The sequence below is a fragment of the Eurytemora carolleeae genome, unplaced genomic scaffold, assembly GCF_000591075.1.
Source record: "Eurytemora carolleeae unplaced genomic scaffold, Eaff_2.0 scaffold413, whole genome shotgun sequence".
NCBI classification, from domain to species: Eukaryota; Metazoa; Arthropoda; class Copepoda; order Calanoida; family Temoridae; genus Eurytemora; species Eurytemora carolleeae.
In genome coordinates this window covers 218,510-235,834 of record NW_019396310.1, presented here as the reverse complement: position 1 = coordinate 235,834, position 17,325 = coordinate 218,510, and the positions used below count along the sequence as shown (strand labels likewise).

General features: G+C 30.4%; 1 protein-coding gene across 2 annotated transcripts; it reads left to right on the top strand.

Moving 5' to 3' along the window:
• Window positions 1-731: 731 nt before the first annotated feature.
• Window positions 732-13,481, top strand: LOC111700694 (uncharacterized). 2 transcript variants are annotated; one of them, XM_023471698.1, is made up of 9 exons: window positions 732-782; window positions 2,267-2,395; window positions 8,213-8,584; window positions 9,225-9,473; window positions 10,058-10,117; window positions 10,224-10,290; window positions 11,459-11,571; window positions 11,958-12,073; window positions 12,509-13,481. In XM_023471698.1, the coding sequence occupies exons 3-9, from the start codon at window positions 8,532-8,534 to the stop codon at window positions 12,616-12,618; spliced, it is 768 nt and encodes a 255-aa protein (XP_023327466.1). In that variant the 5' UTR covers window positions 732-782; window positions 2,267-2,395; window positions 8,213-8,531; the 3' UTR covers window positions 12,619-13,481. The 2 variants fall into 2 exon arrangements, with proteins under 2 accessions (XP_023327466.1, XP_023327467.1); XM_023471699.1 differs by lacking the exon at window positions 8,213-8,584.
• Window positions 13,482-17,325: the final 3,844 nt, after the last annotated feature.

Here is a 17,325-nt window from a genome sequence, read left to right as displayed (position 1 = left end):
GTCATAATTTTGGTCAAATTAGTGAATGGGTTCCTGAGTTATGATCGGACATACAAACAGAGATTACAACTTTATATATATAGAAGATACACATGTTTAAAATAGTAAAGGCCCTTTAAAAGACGTATTACGTCTTCATGTTGAGTCTTGGTCCCATCTGCTGGAAGCTAGGGACCATTTGGCCCCATCTGCTGGAGGCTAGGGACTATTTTGGCCCCATCTGCTGGAGGCTAGGGACTATTTTGGCCCCATCTGCTGGAAGCTAGGGACTATTTTGGCCCCATCAGCTGGAAGCTAGGGACTATTTTGGCCCCATCTTCTGGAAGCTAGGGACTATTTTGGCCCCATCAGCTGGAAGCTAGGGACTATTTTGGCCCCATCAGCTGGAAGCTAGGGACTATTTTGGCCCCATCTTCTGGAAGCTAGGGACTATTTTGGCCCCATCAGCTAGAAGCTAGGGACTATTTTGGCCCCATCTGCTGGAAGCTAGGGACTATTTTGGCCCCATCAGCTGGAAGCTAGGGACTATTTTGGCTCCATCTGCTCTGGAAGCTAGGGACTATTTTGGCCCCATCAGCTAGAAGCTAGGGACTATTTTGGCCCCATCAGCTGGAAGCTAGGGACTATTTTGGCTCCATCTGCTGGAAGCTAGGGACTATTTTGGCCCCAACTGCTAGAAGCTAGGGACTAAACAATTTAAATCTTCTTTTAGAATCTTTTTTTACATTTTCAGAAAATGAAATGAGTGTTGAGCCAAGCCTCTCTACATAATGAATAATAATGTATGGTATCAATATATTTTCAAAACAACTTCAAATTTTCTGTAACAAAAATGCATATGACTGTTAATTTCTAACTTCTAACTAAATATTTCTATGACATTTTCATGTTTTTTACCTTTAAGGGCTATTATAGGTTATTATACTGTCTAATGTCGATATTTGTCATTAAAAACCACAAGATCATAAATATGTAAATATTAAATTAACTATACTTTTAGGGCGCTTCGTGCCCATCTTCTATTTCAACTCTTTTTACTCTATTTCAACTCTTTTTACAATATTAAACAATAACGAACAAATAAACGCCAATTTAAAAATATTTTTCGTGGATTTTTTATGTAAAAAATATGTTGGAGACAAATTTGTAAAAGTTTGAGGATCCATAAACTTTCCCTAGGGTAATAATATGATTTACCTCAAAATTTGTTATCCCAATCGGTTAGGCTGTTTTAACGTTTATTGGATACAAACCGACAGACAGAAAATTAAAGTATATATCTATATATAAATTTGGCTTGTCTGTCTGTTTGTTTGTATCCAATAAACGTGAAAACGGCTGAGCCGATCGGGCCCCATTTTTTTGTGGGACATCTAGGGACCACAGGGAAGGTTTATGAATGATCAAAATTTCAAATATTTGTCTCCATCAAAATTCGATCTTCATTAAATTTTTGAAAATTTTGAAAATCCACGAAATTTTTTGTGAAAATCCGCGAATTATTTTTGTTTTGTTTTACGATGTTCACAAATAGAACATGTTCACAATTAATTTAGAAGATGGGCGCGAAGCGCCCTATCAGGCTAGTATGTATAAATATAAAGTATAGAGTTGATACATTGACTTGAAGTCGATTCAGATTTGATTTCAACTATTGTTCCAAGTTTAAGTTTTGTCTAAACAATTGTCAATATTTAAAATTCTCAATGGATTTTTTCAAGTGAAACCTTATCAAAAGTCAACAGGTTTTCAGGCTTTTCAATTACTTGAATAAACACTTCCTGAAGTTTGAAAATTGAATTAGCCATAAGTATCGTTTTGAACTTTATTTAATTATTTTTTTTGGCGGGATTATTTCTGAAAAAGTGATTTTAAAAATAGATAAAATTGATAATGTTTTTAGACTTTTGTCGTGGACAAGACGTATACGCCAAACTAAAATAAATTTCTCGTAAGATTTAAAAACTATATGTTTTCAATAATAACTCCTTTTATTGAAGAGCTATTGAGAAGAACAAAATATTTTGCATTTTAAATATGAAACCAAATACATTTGCGTTTCTCAAACTTGTGCGTTAAATCAAAACTATAGGAGCTACATACAAGGTCACAAAGTCATACCTGTGATGAAAATGTATGTTACTTTCTCCTTCTGACTGGACAGTACGACTGGATGCATAAACAGTACGTATTGTACCGGCTCGTATCATGCAACTTTTAGACTGGGGTGAATTCTAAATCTGAAGTAATTTTCTTCTTATTCTAGGATGTAAGAGAAGAATAGATTAGAAACAAACAAGTCTGAAATCAACAAGAATAAAACAATCGGCCGCTGGCCGACAGCTGAGTCTAAACAGTGTAGCAAATGGCCTTTGACCAATCCTTAGATACACAGGTACTTAACTTTGTGTTCATTATCAAATTTTATAATTTTTTGATAATTTGAAAGTTCTTAAGTTCTTTTTTAACTTAAAAAAAAGACATTTTTAAAAGATTTCTATCAAAGGTATTGAGTCTTTGTCACAAGCACAAATGTTATAGTCCCTATATGCTTTCAACCTGATGGTGTAAACCTTAGAATTTTCAAACTTCGATTAACATGCACAATAACGTTGACTTTAAACAATTCATTAAAGGTTATGATTCTCAGGAAATGGTGAAAATTTGTGAAAATTTTGCCAAAGCTACTAAGCTGAAATTTAGTACAAATATTCGAATCGAAAAATGTAAAACTAAATGCCTTATTTTTTCTAAATAACATTAACATTAACATTAACATTAACATTAACATTAACATTAACATTAACATTAACATTAACATTAACATTAACATTAACATTAACATTAACATTGACTTTACACAATTCATTAAAGTTTATTGATGTCAGTATGTAATGTTAACATATACATTAACACTAACATATCTCATATGAAAGTGTACAGTTCATTTATTTTTTAATATTTCTAAATTAAGATGTTTTCATGGCTTCAAGAAAATGATAAATATTTTTATATTATGTTGTTGTGCGTATATAGAGTTTTCAGAGTCAGAATCAATAATGTAGATATATATATTTAAGTGGAGTATATATTGCAGACTTTTAAATATTTAATCCGTAGCTTTCAATTCTACAATACTTTCATTGTACAGTCTTGCACTTCAACATTTTATACTCTTCCTCCTTTTTGTTCTTTTTCCTGTTATATATTTTCACTTTTCATTCTCTTTCATAAATAATTCCTTTCCTTTCTTCTTTTTTTCCTTTTCCCTTCTCATTCCTTTAGTTTCCTTTATTTCTTACTTTTTCCTACCTCTAATTCTCTTTTTTCTTTTTTGTATCTTCTTTTCGCGTCGCCCACTTCTTTTTTTCTCTTCAGTCGTTATTACTTTTTTTCCTTCAATCATCTCTCTTTTTCTTTCCTTTTTTATCTCTTCTTTTCTGTCCATCTATATCATTCTATTAAGACTCTGTTTATGTGTAATATTCCTTGTAGATATATTATTCTGTAGAAAGCTATGATAATGCTGTAAGGAACCTGCACTCTGGATTCAGGAATTTTATTAAAAAATGCCAAACAATATTTTTCAATTAATCACTCTCTACGGACTCGACGTAATATAATGTACATATGACGTCATTGAAATAAATTATTCATTTAAATAACCTGCAGGAAAAATAAAATGGAGTTTTATTAAGGCGGACTTATTTCTATTCTGTATTTTGCTGTTAAGGAGGCCTTCCATTTTAAAATTAAATGCCCGGTGCTCAATGATACCCAATAAACCTCTAGGGTCTATCTGAGTAACAATGAGCAATATATTGTTGCTTATCTCTTGAAAAGAGACAAATTTTGTCAATTTTCCTTTCTTGTCTCTGCTGAAAATTGTTCACAACTCCGCAAGTCACTTTTACATAGAATCCTAAAATGAATATTACCAGTTTTTTAACCTTTGGTAACAGGATATATAACTCTTCAGAAATTGCAACAATAGTCTCTTTTAGTTATTTTAGAATATCTATATCTTCTTAGATATATAAATTTGGCTTGTCTGGGTGTTTGTTTGTATCCAATAAACGTCAAAACGGCTGAACCGATCGGGCCCAAATTTTTTGTGGGACATCACGTAACCACAGGGAAGGTTTACGAATGATAAAAATAAAAATAAATGTGTTTTAAAGGTTTTTAATTTTGTAAAAAAAATTTAAATTCTTAAAAATCCGCGAATTTTTTTTTAAAAAATCCGCGAAATTTTTTTCTTCTTTGTTTTAAAATGTAAACAAAAGGAACATGTTCACAATTTAAATAGAAGATGGGCGCGAAGCGCCCTAAAAGCCTAGTATCTATATATAAGTTTAGCTTTTCTGTCTGTCTATTTGTTTATTTCCAATAAACGTCAAAACGGCTAAACCGATCATGCCCAAATTTTGTGTGGGACCTCACGTGGCATTTATAGCCAATCAGACTTTAATTATTTAACTTTGTAAAATTTTGAAAATACGCAAAATAATATTATGAAATCCGCAAATAAAAAAAATGTATACTGTACAAAGAGAAGATGCTCACAGATAAAGCCACAATTAAAAGTTGAAAAAGAAGATGGCTGCGCTTCGCTAAAATCCTAGTTTATATATACTTTGCTTGTCTGGGTGTCTGTTTGTCTGTTTGTATACAATAAACGCTAAAACGGCTGAAACGATCGGCCCCAAATTAGTTGTGGGACCTCACAGGATCCCATTGAAGGTCTACGGATGATCGAACCAGCCACGAACATTTTTTATAAAATCCGCGAACTTTTTTGTTTTTGTTTTNAAAAATCTTTAAAACTTCTTCACGATAAAACTTAAAATTTCTTTACGATAAAACTTTAAAATTTCTTTACGATAAAACTTTAAAATTTCTTTATGATAAAACTTTAAACCTCTTTACGATAAAACTTTAAAATTTCTTTACGATACAACGTTTTTACGAAAAAATTTTAAAACTTCTTCATGATAAAACTTTAAAATTTCTTCAAGATAAAACTTTAAAACTTCTTCACGATAAAACTTTAAAATTTTTTCACAATAAAACTTTAAAATTTCTTTATGATAAAACTTTAAAATTTTTTTATGATAAAACTTTAAAATTTCTTTATGATACAACTTTTTTACGAAAAATCTTTAAAACTTCTTCACGATAAAACTTAAAATTTCTTTACAATAAAACTTTAAAATTTCTTTACGATAAAACTTTAAAATTTCTTTACGATAAAACTTAAAACTTCTTTACGATAAAACTTTTTTACAAAAAATCTTTAAAACTTCTTCACGAAAATAATGTATTGTTAAAATTATATTCAAACTTCTCTGATTTTGTCGGATAAAAACCTTAAAAATACATTTTTTTCATCGATATAGAAAACAGATTAGATCTGGTCTACATCCGTCTGTGTTTAAAGATTAAAAAATAAATCCAGACTGTCAAACACAGAAAACTAAAGAAAAAGTTTTAAACTAAAAATTGAAAAAGTATAAATTCTAAATTCTAACTTTTAAAATTAATAGTATTTTCCAGGTCGTAAAGTTTTAAAATAAAATAAATTAGTAATGCATTTAGTCGAAACACTCAACAATTAATTTTCAGACTTTTTGTCTATACTTACACCGAATTTTGTTTGTTTAATTAAAACCCTACATGGTAAAATAATACTTATAAACCCCTTCATCCACAGTCATAAATCTAAAATTATTCTTATCTAAATTGTATCTTGGAAGAATAGAAAGAAAATATGTTATTAAAGGGACTGTAAAGGAAAAATCTTGTCACTGTAATTTGATATAAAAGTTTATAACACTTTTAATCTAAAGGGAATTTGATCTAAAAGAATCTCACCTACGTTGACTCTGATCTAAAAAAAATTAGATCAAATTCCCACTTTTTTCGGAAAAATGTGAAATTTGATGTATCTAAAACCTATTGTTAATAATAAATATGTTTCCAAAAAGTGCTCAATTAGATCTAAAATGTGTTAAATCATATCTAAAATGTGTTGAATTTGATCTCAAATGTGTTAAATTATATCTCAAATGTGTTGAATTTGATCTCAAATGTGTTAAATTATATCTAAAATGTGTTAAATTATATCTAAAATGTGTTAAATTATATCTAAAATGTGTTAAATTTGATCTCAAATCTAGAATGTGTTAAATTTGATCTAAAATGTGTTAAATTAGATCTAAATGTGTTGAATTTGATCTAAAATGTGTTTATTTAGATCTAAAATGTGAAGAATAAGAGTCTAAAATGAAAAAATAACATCTTTAAACTGTTGTGTTCATGTGGACTATGGAGAAGGTTAGGGCTTAGGTTAGATATAAGTAGGCTTATGTTAGAGTGAAAATCTTTCCAACATGAACCATATTGATCTCTAACCTGAACCCTACTCATCCCTAACCTAAACCATACATAATCATTTCTATCCTGAACCCTACTCATCCTTAACCTGAACTCTATTAATCTCTACCCTAAACCCTATTCATCCCTAACCTGAACCTTACTCACTCTTAACCTGAACTCTATTAATCTCTACCCTGAACCCTGCTCATCCTTAACCTGAGTCCTACTCATCTCCATTGAGGTATGAACCATACACATTTTGTGAACTTCTAAATCTGACAGTTTTACTCAAATTATCAGAATTTAGATCAAAGTCTAAACTTTTTTGAAGAAAATCTACACTTTTAGTCAAATTCTATACTTTTAGAAATAAAGTTTAGAATTTTTTAAGATTTTAAGGCAAAAATTTTATTGAAAAATTTTAGTTTTTGAAAAAGGTTATTTAAGACAAATTTCTACATTTTTTAAATCAAATTCTCTATAGATCATAATACTTTTAGATCGAAAGGTTCATAGGTCAGATTTCTTAACAGCTGGAAAAATTAAGTTTTACCCAAAGCTGCGTAATCTCTTTATTGATTTAAGTTTAAAAAACCTCAAAACCACACAACAAAATAAGAAAAGATGTTAAGCGAATAAAATTCTAATTTTTCAAGGAAAGGAGTTTTTTGCATTTATTGTACGTAATTGTAAACAAGAAAAGAACTATTGTGCCAATTTATATGCATAGGGTTACTATGGATTTTCTGAAAGATGTATGCTAGTATATTTATTGTACTAATAAAGTATACAATTTACATTTTCTTTACAAAACTGAGAATATATTTGATCAAATAAATTTTAACATTTTATATGATTGACGAAAGCTGATACGTTTTATATTATAGAGATTATACATTGTTGAAATTAAACTATACAAAACATTTATAAAGATAAAGCAGGTAAACTTTTCATAGAGAAAGAATGAATTCATATTTTTATAATCACACTTAATCCGTAGGACTTCAAGGAACAATGTCCAATTTACAACGTTACCCTTGAATCCTAAATCTGATTAAAAATGTGGAAGATATTGTCGTTTTTCAAATTTTTTAATTCTGATCATTTCTCCATTGCTTCTTAAAAGTCACTTTCGCAGAGAAACCATAAATGAACATAAAACAATAACATATACAGGGTGAGTCAAAAAAAAAGTGTGATTTGCGGCGCCAGGTGCAAAATTGTACCTTTTTTTGTGCAACTCTCCTGTATGGTGTGTTTTCAATATTTTTTGAAAATTTGTAATTTTTTTTGGTACTCTAATGGCCGTAAAGAAAATCCGTGAATCGTTTTTTTCTCTCAAAATCAAAAGTTCAGAAAAGCAAAAATGTGCATTCATATTATTTCTCTCTAAATCTAAAATTTTATTAAGATTGAATTACAGAATCACAGAAAATTGGCAAAATTGTAATAAGAAAATTCGCAATTTTCAGTTCTGGGCTAATTTTTAAGGAAAAGTTAGTTAAATTCTCTAGTTCCTATCTTCTTAGTATATTCTGAAGTATTAAATATACGCTGTTCAGTTGAAACCTTGAGAACCATTGAAAAAACAATTTTTCCGTAAAAATTATACCAGAACTGAAAATGGAGAATTTTTTTGCAAATTTTCTGAGATTCTGTGAGTCAATATTTTTAAAATTTTAGATTTCGATAGAAACAATTTATTTACACATTTTTGTTTTTCTGAACTTTTGATTTTGAAAGAAAAAAGGTTCGTGGATTTTTTTTGGGCCATTGAAGTAAATGTAATGAGAGTAAATTATGACTATAGTTCCTATATTTATGAATTTTTTAGAAAGATGATTGATTGATTGATGCTAATGGAACAGTACAGCTGACCCTGAAGAAGGATGCTGATGAAACAGTACAGCTGACCCTGTATTCAGTAGGCAAGCTACATCAAGAAATATAATCTGGTTATCTACAGATACAACATTATCTACAGATACAACAAAAGTTATAAAAACATCAACATCTAAAGCTTTAAATGCTACAGTGAAAGACAAGCACATGTAACCTATGTACAGCTGTTAAACAACTTCATGCAGTGAAAACAGCAACAGCAATAAAATCAGCTGCCACAACAGCTTGTAGACTTCAACAACAGCTTGAGAATGACTTTGGTCCCAAGTGAATCCAATAACACAAATATTACTCATGTTCTCAGGTTTAAGCTTGTTTTTTTACAGTTTTGGGGGCTTTTCTACTTTTATATTGCGATAAGGATTTTCAGTTCCAATTTTCTCCATGTTTTTTGTATTAATTGCTATGACTAAAAACTATCTAAACACGTGTTTAAAATGTCGATTTATGATGTTTTTAAATCCACTAATTTGAACAGGAAAGTTCGCCGATTTTTTAGTGAATATAACTGAAAAAATGGTAAATTGAAGATCAGCAGCAATAATGCTAAAGTTTTTATAGACAAGAAAAGGCGCTCTAGATGCCTAGGAATAAAAAAACTGTAAAAAAAACTAAAAATGTTCTTAAATAAAAATCAAATCTTGATATTATCAACTTTAACTGGCCGGACATCAAGGACTCACAACGCTGCAGGTTTTCTAGGAAACTTTAACCTACAGCCATTTATTTTATGATTAAGAGACGAATATGATTAGTTGAAATAGTGTACCATTGTTTTGTTAAAATCCCCTTTTAAGGGACTGTTGAGGAATTCAACCTTCTTTTTGTAAAGCGGCATGTTAAATTCACAATGGATCCCTTAATCCTTTCTTTGATTATCGACTATGGACATAACCAAAATGGCAATTACAGTTCCATTAAGAAATTATAATTTTCTTGTTTAGTCCAATGATTGCCTCCTTCCCTCCTGTTCTAATGGATGAGGACGAGAGGAGGAGGAAGTATGAACTTGAGGAGAATGAGGAGAGGTTGAGGGAGGAGGAGAGGATGAGGGAGAAGAGCGAGGAGAAGGGGAGCACCAAGGAAGGGATGTATGTTCTCTCCAACGATATGTTTGACATGAACGAGGTGGATGTAGAAGATGGAAGGGACAATCCTTTATATATTGTTAGTGATAATATCAATGGAACACGGTAAGTGACAAGTAAGAATTTTGTTAACTTTTCCAAATGAACTTTTCTAAAAAATAATAAAAAAAGAACATTTTCCACAGGTTTTTGGTTCTCACTGTAGAAAAAAATATTGTAAATTACCGAAAAATTGTTGTTATTGCCTATGATCCAAATCATTCTGAATAGTTTGTTGATACTGCTTTTGAAAATAAATTAATAAACGTGACTTTAGTCTGTTGAAAAACTGTTGTAAGCTCAAATTTTTGCTAAATAGGATGTCGGATTTACAACGTTACCCTTGAAACCATTATCTGATCAATAATGTGGAAGATAACGTCGTTTTTATAGGTTTAAAAGAATTAAATTCTGATCATTCCTACATTGTTCTCTTGCAGCAGGATATCAAATTGCGTCTCCAGCTGTAAACTCCGGATCATTTCAAGTACCGGGCTAACTTTTAATCAGCTGGTGCAATCTGCATTATACAAATATATTTTATAAGGCAAAACAAAAAATGAATCAGACCCTTCCAGTAAAATTTATGAGACAGAGGCCTTTTGAATATTTTTTCTACTTTCTCATTTTATTAATTTTGCATAACATAGACACAACCTGATCCGAGCAGAAGAGAAGGAGGTAGATTACGCTGTTCAAGCCAAATACAGGTTTCAATCAATCAATAAATCAAATATTTCAGTAATTTTATAATTATTAATTTATTAATTATTATTCAATTAATGGAATTAATCCCACGTAAAAAAATTTGTTCAGATTAGAACAGGATGAACCTTCTCTTTCTAACTCACCTTTCAACTCTACACAACAATTTATTAGTAAAGTAAGTTAAAAAGCATTTATTTTAATATTCGATGCTTTCTCATTCATGCTTAGTGAACGGTCAGATTCTTAATAGCAGTGATATAGTGCTAAAAAGTAATCATCGTGATATAATGCGAAATTAACTGAATATTATAAAGTTTAATTGGTTCACGGATGCCAAGATTATCTCAAAAAAATAGAAAATAGAAAAAAAACAATTAGAATTGGAATTGAGAGACTTGTTATATTTAAAAATAGCACAATGTATTAAAACAAGTACATAAACATTTCAAAATTGTTAAAACAGATATAGACCAATCTGAACCAAATCTTCAAAATTGTTTATATAACACTGTTATTTGGGACGAAAATCTCAATTTTTTATCACGTTCAGTTTCACCTCTGATAATAATATTGCTTTAGTTATCTTAATTGTATTCTTTTTTGATTAACTAATTGATTTGATAATATTGCTGAGTAAACAGAAATTATAGAATCTAATAAATTGTCCCCCCCCCCTCTCCTCTCCCCTTTCCCCATCTTCCCTCTCGATACTACCCATCCCCTCTTTTTAATTTAGATATTACCCCCTCCAACTATGGTCTTTCATTCCTATCTTTTCTAACTTTATATAAATTTATCTAATTGAATCTAACAAGTCTTCAAAAACTCTTCGTTTTTGTTTACTTAGCGAAATTAGTTCAAATAAATGCTAAGAGTAACAAGAATATTTTACAGTTTTTATAGAATAAAGTTTTTATGCAATCATTGTTTGGGTTTTCTAACCTTTTTCTAATCTTATCTAATTTATCTAATCTTTTCTAATCTTATCTTATATTTTATAATCTTATCTAATCTTTTCTAATCTTATCTAATCTTATCTAATCTTTTCTAATCTTAACTAATCGAAACTAACAATTCCTTAAAATTTCTTACTTTAATTTGCTTTGCGAAATTGGTTAAAATAAACACTACACATATTATGTTATATGTTATGCGTTAAATGTAATAGAAATATGTTTAGATATATAATTTTGTTTGTAGCTTTAGAAAAAATGCTAGTAGTAAAAATGATAAGATCTTAAGAATATCAAGCTATTTGTTTTAAAAGTTTTTTCTAAAAAATGATTCGCTGGTTGGCTTTTTTAGAAAAGTTTTAAACAGCATGAGTATTTTATATTTTTTAGAAGACTGGAAAGAATAAAAATCACGTGACCTGGCCTGAACTCCCAACTCCTCCATCAAAAAATAAGAAAAGGGAGCAGCTTCCCCCAGAACCAAAATGTTTCCCATTTTTCAGGCTAGTTTAGAGGATTGAACTTTTTGAAAAATCGTTTTTAAAAAATTTAAGATTATTTTTACTTAAATGAACAATGACAACCTAAAACTCATGATAACTTTGAGATTATCAACGTTTCACACCGATTAACTCTTTATCTTTATAACTTTGGAGATATCGTCATTTTTTTATATCTGAAATTTACATTTTATAACAGTCCAACAGCCCAAACGAATTAGAAAATGACTGATATTTGTCTAGAATAACGAAGAGTTTTACTCGATAGTTTCTCAGATAAATGTTAAATAGGTGCATCTCTAGATCTCAATATAATTTTTATGAATCACTTATAAATATGTTGAAGGTTTAATTAAATTAAACTGTTCAATGTTTATTTTTATTTTCAGATGGTTCTTGATTTTGATCGGAATGATCATGTTGATTTCAGTTCTGTTTATCATGGGTCAACTTCTTGTAGATTGGGGTCAAGGACGGGCCGGAGGGTTTAGTCATCTAACAACAGGTTGAACATTGAAGAAATAACTCTGATAAGAACTCTGATAAGAATTCTGATAAGAACTCTGATAAGAAATAACTCTGAAAAGAACTCTGATAAGAACTCTGGTAAGAACTCTGATAAGAACTCTGATAAGAACTCTGATAAGAACTCTGATAAGAACTCTGATAAGAACTATAATAAGAACTCTAATAAGAACTCTGATAAGAACTCTGATAAGAACTATAATAAGAACTCTGATAAGAACTTTGATAAGAACTCTGAAAAGAACTCTGATAAGAACTTTGATAAGAACTCTGATGAGATACTCTGATAAGAACTATAATAAGAACTCTGACAAGAAATGTTAATTTCAAACAGATAAGTAATTACTATTGCTCAAAATAAACTAAAGCTGAGCAGATACTTTCAGTTTACAATTTTCAAAATATTTTTTTTCAGCTTCATCTGCAGATTCAGCTACATCTTCCTCACTATCTTCATCAACAACAGCATCCACATCATCAACAGCTGAAATCCAATCAGAAATCCAGAATATTGAACAAAGTTAATTAAAACAGTTGGGAACCATCTTTTTTAAATTGATAATTATATTTTTAAATGTTTGTTCCTTAAGCAACTTGTACAGACACGTTTTCGGGCAAGGCAAGGTACCAGCAAGGCAATGTCCTAACAAGGCAATGCTCCAACAAGGCAAGGTACCAGCACACGTGGGTTTAACGGTTCTGTCAATATTCCAGAAAGCTGTGACTTTCGATCACAATTTGTTCTATGAAACATAATTTGTTAGCCTTTTTTCTTAAATATTTTTTTGCCGGCATATACTTTTTGACTGAAAGGTATGAAACAAACAAATCCGTAAGTTTAAAGATTGTTTCATTATAGACCAAAACGCGTATGATTTTAAACAAAAGAAACCGAATGATTCTAACTTTGGTTAGTCTGGGGTGAGCAAGGCAATGTCCTAACGGCAATGCTCCAACAAGGCAATGTACCAACAAGTCAATATCTAAACAAGGCAAGGTATTAACAAGGCAATGTCCTAGGTGGGGTTTCCGGCGAAAAAGAAAAAACGTTTCGCCGAAAATTGCTCTTTTTCGCATTTGTTCACTTGCGAAAAAATATTGCAAAGATTTTACAAAAATAAACGGACATTTTAGGAAAAAAACTTACGAAAAAATACGGTCCATTTAAAAAGATTCTTTCTTGTAATTGGCTGGCTCATGGCTAGCTGGATTTGAGTGATCATACGTCAGAAATATTAAGTTATGAGCATATTAAACCTTTGAGTACAACTGAACATTATAGGACTTAGACATGACATTTTAACCAGTCTTGCATTTTATATTTTTTTGAGAGGTATTAATGTTTTCACATAAAGAGACTGTAGACTGAAAGCGTAATTTCAAGTGACCCTCCATGCAAAAATGGCAATGCCTGATTCATATCGGTAACCTTAAAACCTTTACACGGTCAATAATGTGGAAGATATTGTCATTTTTCTAAATAAAAATTTTTTAATTCAGATAATTCTAAGATGTTTCCCTGCAAGAGAAATGCGCAAGTCACTTTTAAATTGTGGAGAAAGCACAACTGCAAATGAATAGTTTTCAACATCATAAACATAGAAATCTAATTTCATGCTTCACATAGATTCAGCCTCCTTATAAACAGTCTCATCAATTTTTAAGACAGGGCTGACTTTGAAGTGTCGCAACGCCCTAAGCTTAAATTTTACCGCTCTAACTCACTTATGCTTTTCTGTAGCCCTTTACATGTACATTTTAGCACTGTAAAGCACTTGTTGTTAGATGTGGTTTTTTAGAAGTTATTGGCAAAATTCTCAACGATTTTTGCTTGAGAGCGTGAGACCATTAAATCGCAGTGGCTTGATCAGACAAAGCTTTGAAGGATTTCAATGTGAATCGGGCATTGCCATATTCGCATAGAGGGTCCCATTAAATTACAATAGCAATTTCTTTCAAGTTTATAACTTATTAAATTTCATATTATTTATTAACAAATCTTAAAGAAAAATTTGGTGCATATTTTGTTTTCTTTATTTGCAAAAAAAAATCTTCCCTCTTTCTTTAAATCAGCTGAAAGTGTTTTTGATGGTCAAAAAAAAGCTCCATATACATCCTTTACAAAACAATAGAATAAAAAAATGAAATTAAGCTGTGAACTGAAACATATACACAGAAACATTAAAAAATAAAACAAAATTTAAATCATCTTTTTTCATTTTTGACTGTATCATTGACCTAAGCTTGACACGTGACAATTTAATCCCAAAGCAATCATAAGTTGGGAAATTTTAAAGTTACAAAACAAAATGGAATTTATATGGAATAAAAATGTTGAAATTATATTTAACAGTATTGAGTGTTAAATCTTCATTCTCGCTTCAAATAATTTATTGATTTTTAATGTGTTAAAACAGATTTGATTCAGTTGCAACTTATTTAATCCGCAATTACAATTCCAGTGAAAAAAAATAACAAAGATAATAATCATTCCGCTATTTTCTGGTTTTCAACTGTACAGAAAAAACATGCTCTATCCTATTATTTCCAATTCCTCCTGGATATTTATCTGCCAACAACAGAACTTATAATAAACATCAATGTTGAATAGACCGTTTGATTCCACAATTCATGTTTTTTTTGGTATTTTTTTCTCATCAAGGTAGAAGCACACTTTCGTACATACCAATAATCTCAATGTACATTTTTCTTCTAGCTACAGCAAAAATCATTTAATTTTTACCAATGCATTTTTTGTACAAACAAACAAAGAAAAATCGTTGAAACGATATGTGTATGATGTCACTATTCAAATTTTCAAAACAATATTATTGTATTAAGTGTAGTTGTAACCCTTGTAAAAACAAGTTTTTCAATGATTAAAATCAAATAGACAAAATATGTGATACAAAAGTGATAAAATAATGTATTGGAAAAAAATAAACATGTCTCTGTGCAAAACTAATAAGATTTCTTCATATTTTCCTACATTATAACATTTGTTACAGGGTGTCCCACGAAACATGACAGTATGCAAGAGGACTTGAATGTCGTCTTGATTTTTGATATAATTTGCTGTGTTTATTTGTCAACCTAATTTTAGAAGTAAATTTCTACAGATAATAATCACAAAATTCCCCTAGTCCTGCCATTTCCAAAATGTGGTCTGCCTTTTATGTGCTTTTAATATTGCCCGACATATAAAGAATTTCGTTCAGATTTCGACAATTTTGCTTTTATTTAACAAAATTGAAATCTGAACCAAACTCTTTATATCTCCGGTAATATTGAAAGCACAAAAAACGCAGACCACTTTTTGGAAATGCCAAGGATAGGAGAATTATGTGATAATTGTTTTAAGAATCATACATGTTAAAGTAAATAGAAGACTAAATGTCACAAATAAATTGATATATCAAAGACGACTTTCAAGTCGTCTTGCTATTGTCATGTTTCGTGGGACACCCTGTAGTTCCCAACACACAAAATATTAAAATATTAGATACACTGCGGATTTCTTCATTCAGGTTTATTGTTCTGTTTAGGCGACGAAAAGCTTATTTATAAATATGTTTTGAGAAAAGAATTTGGAAGGAAAGGAATTCAGTCTTTGCCGCAAACTCAAATTTTCTAATACTTTACCTTTGTAACCTGACGGTGTAAATCTTTGATATTTCAAACTCCGATTAGTTGTTCTAACAGTTTGTATTCCGTTAGTCGTTCACCTAGTCAGACTTATTAGTAACCAGCTTTAGTCCTTTCTGTCCTCTAATTTCATCAATCGATGCTTTTCTTCCCTTGATCAACTTCTCTCGTCCAGTCTATCTATAGTCTAATATGTAGGAGCATCTGAACTATGTAAAGTCTGCAAAGGATCTTAGAGCAAGGGAGGGATCCATTTTCTTAATGTTTTCAGTATATACAGTATACACTTTAGTTCTCTTTGCAGTCCATTAAAAATTTTTGGACCTGAGGCCGAATTATAGAATTTGAGCCGCGGCCTAATTTTAATTCGCGGCTCAAATATGGTTGGTTCCTCTTAAAATTGTCTTCAAAGGAATTGAGTCATTACCACAAACTCTGATTTCTTATTCTCCTTATCTCTACAACCGAATGTTGTAGACCTTAGATATTTCAAAATATGAATTCTGATGGATCAAATAATTAAAGTTTGAAATATCAAAGGTTTACGCCATCTGGTTTTAGAGATATAGGTATTAGAAAATTGGGATTTGTGGCAAAGACACAACTCCTTTTCAAGATTTAAGCTGGCGCTCAATTATAACCGGTTTTCGGGGGATTTGAGACGCGACTTACATTTTTAAAATTCGGACACTGATTGTTTAGCTTCAGGAAGATAATAAATGTCGTCCCAAATGGTAGGCTTTTCTAACAGTCAGAATTATTTTGTAAAAACGTGATACATATTAAACCTTTCCGATCAAATATATAGATAAGAATCGATTTAAAAATATATTTTGTTACTGACTTTCAACATGATTTTGATCGTTTTTAAATTCGTGTTAGATAAAAGTTAATTTAATATGATTTTCTAGTCGTTCTCAAGTTTTTCTTAAACATAAAAAGCTTTGTGTAAGAATTTAAAACTAATGTAGAACAAAAGCAACTGCTGTCTGGTTTGGAACTGGTTTGAACGTGCAGGTTTGAAACGAATAACATCTGGAACATAGAGTAATAAAACGAAGAGGTAAAGCTTAGCTCAGATGTACACAACCAGTGGCCGAATTTAAAGAATTTGAGCGGCGGTTTAAATTTAAGCCGCGGTTTAAATATGGTTGGCTCCACTTAAAATTGTATCAAATGTTTCAAGATTTAAGCCGGCGCTTAATTTAAACCGGGATTTGGCGGATTTAAACCGCGGCTCAAATTCTTTAAATTCCATCTCGGGTTCCCTATTAATTAATTAATAGAGTGGTCGGTTGTATACATCACGATATGTTTACGTATCTAACATTGTACACTTGTATATAGAGTGATCGAATTTCTAAGGGTGATTTTATGTAGATATTTGAATATTAGTATTGATAATTAGATAGACACTTAATATGGAATGTAAACACAGGATTGTATACTGCAGTACATTTAAGTTAAGTTGTTTGTTTATTTTAATAAAAGTATGACTAAATGCAAAAACAATTGTTCTTGTAAAAATGTTAGTTTTTTCAAAATACCAAAAAATTGTGCATGGCTAGATCTTTTAAAGTTGGAAGA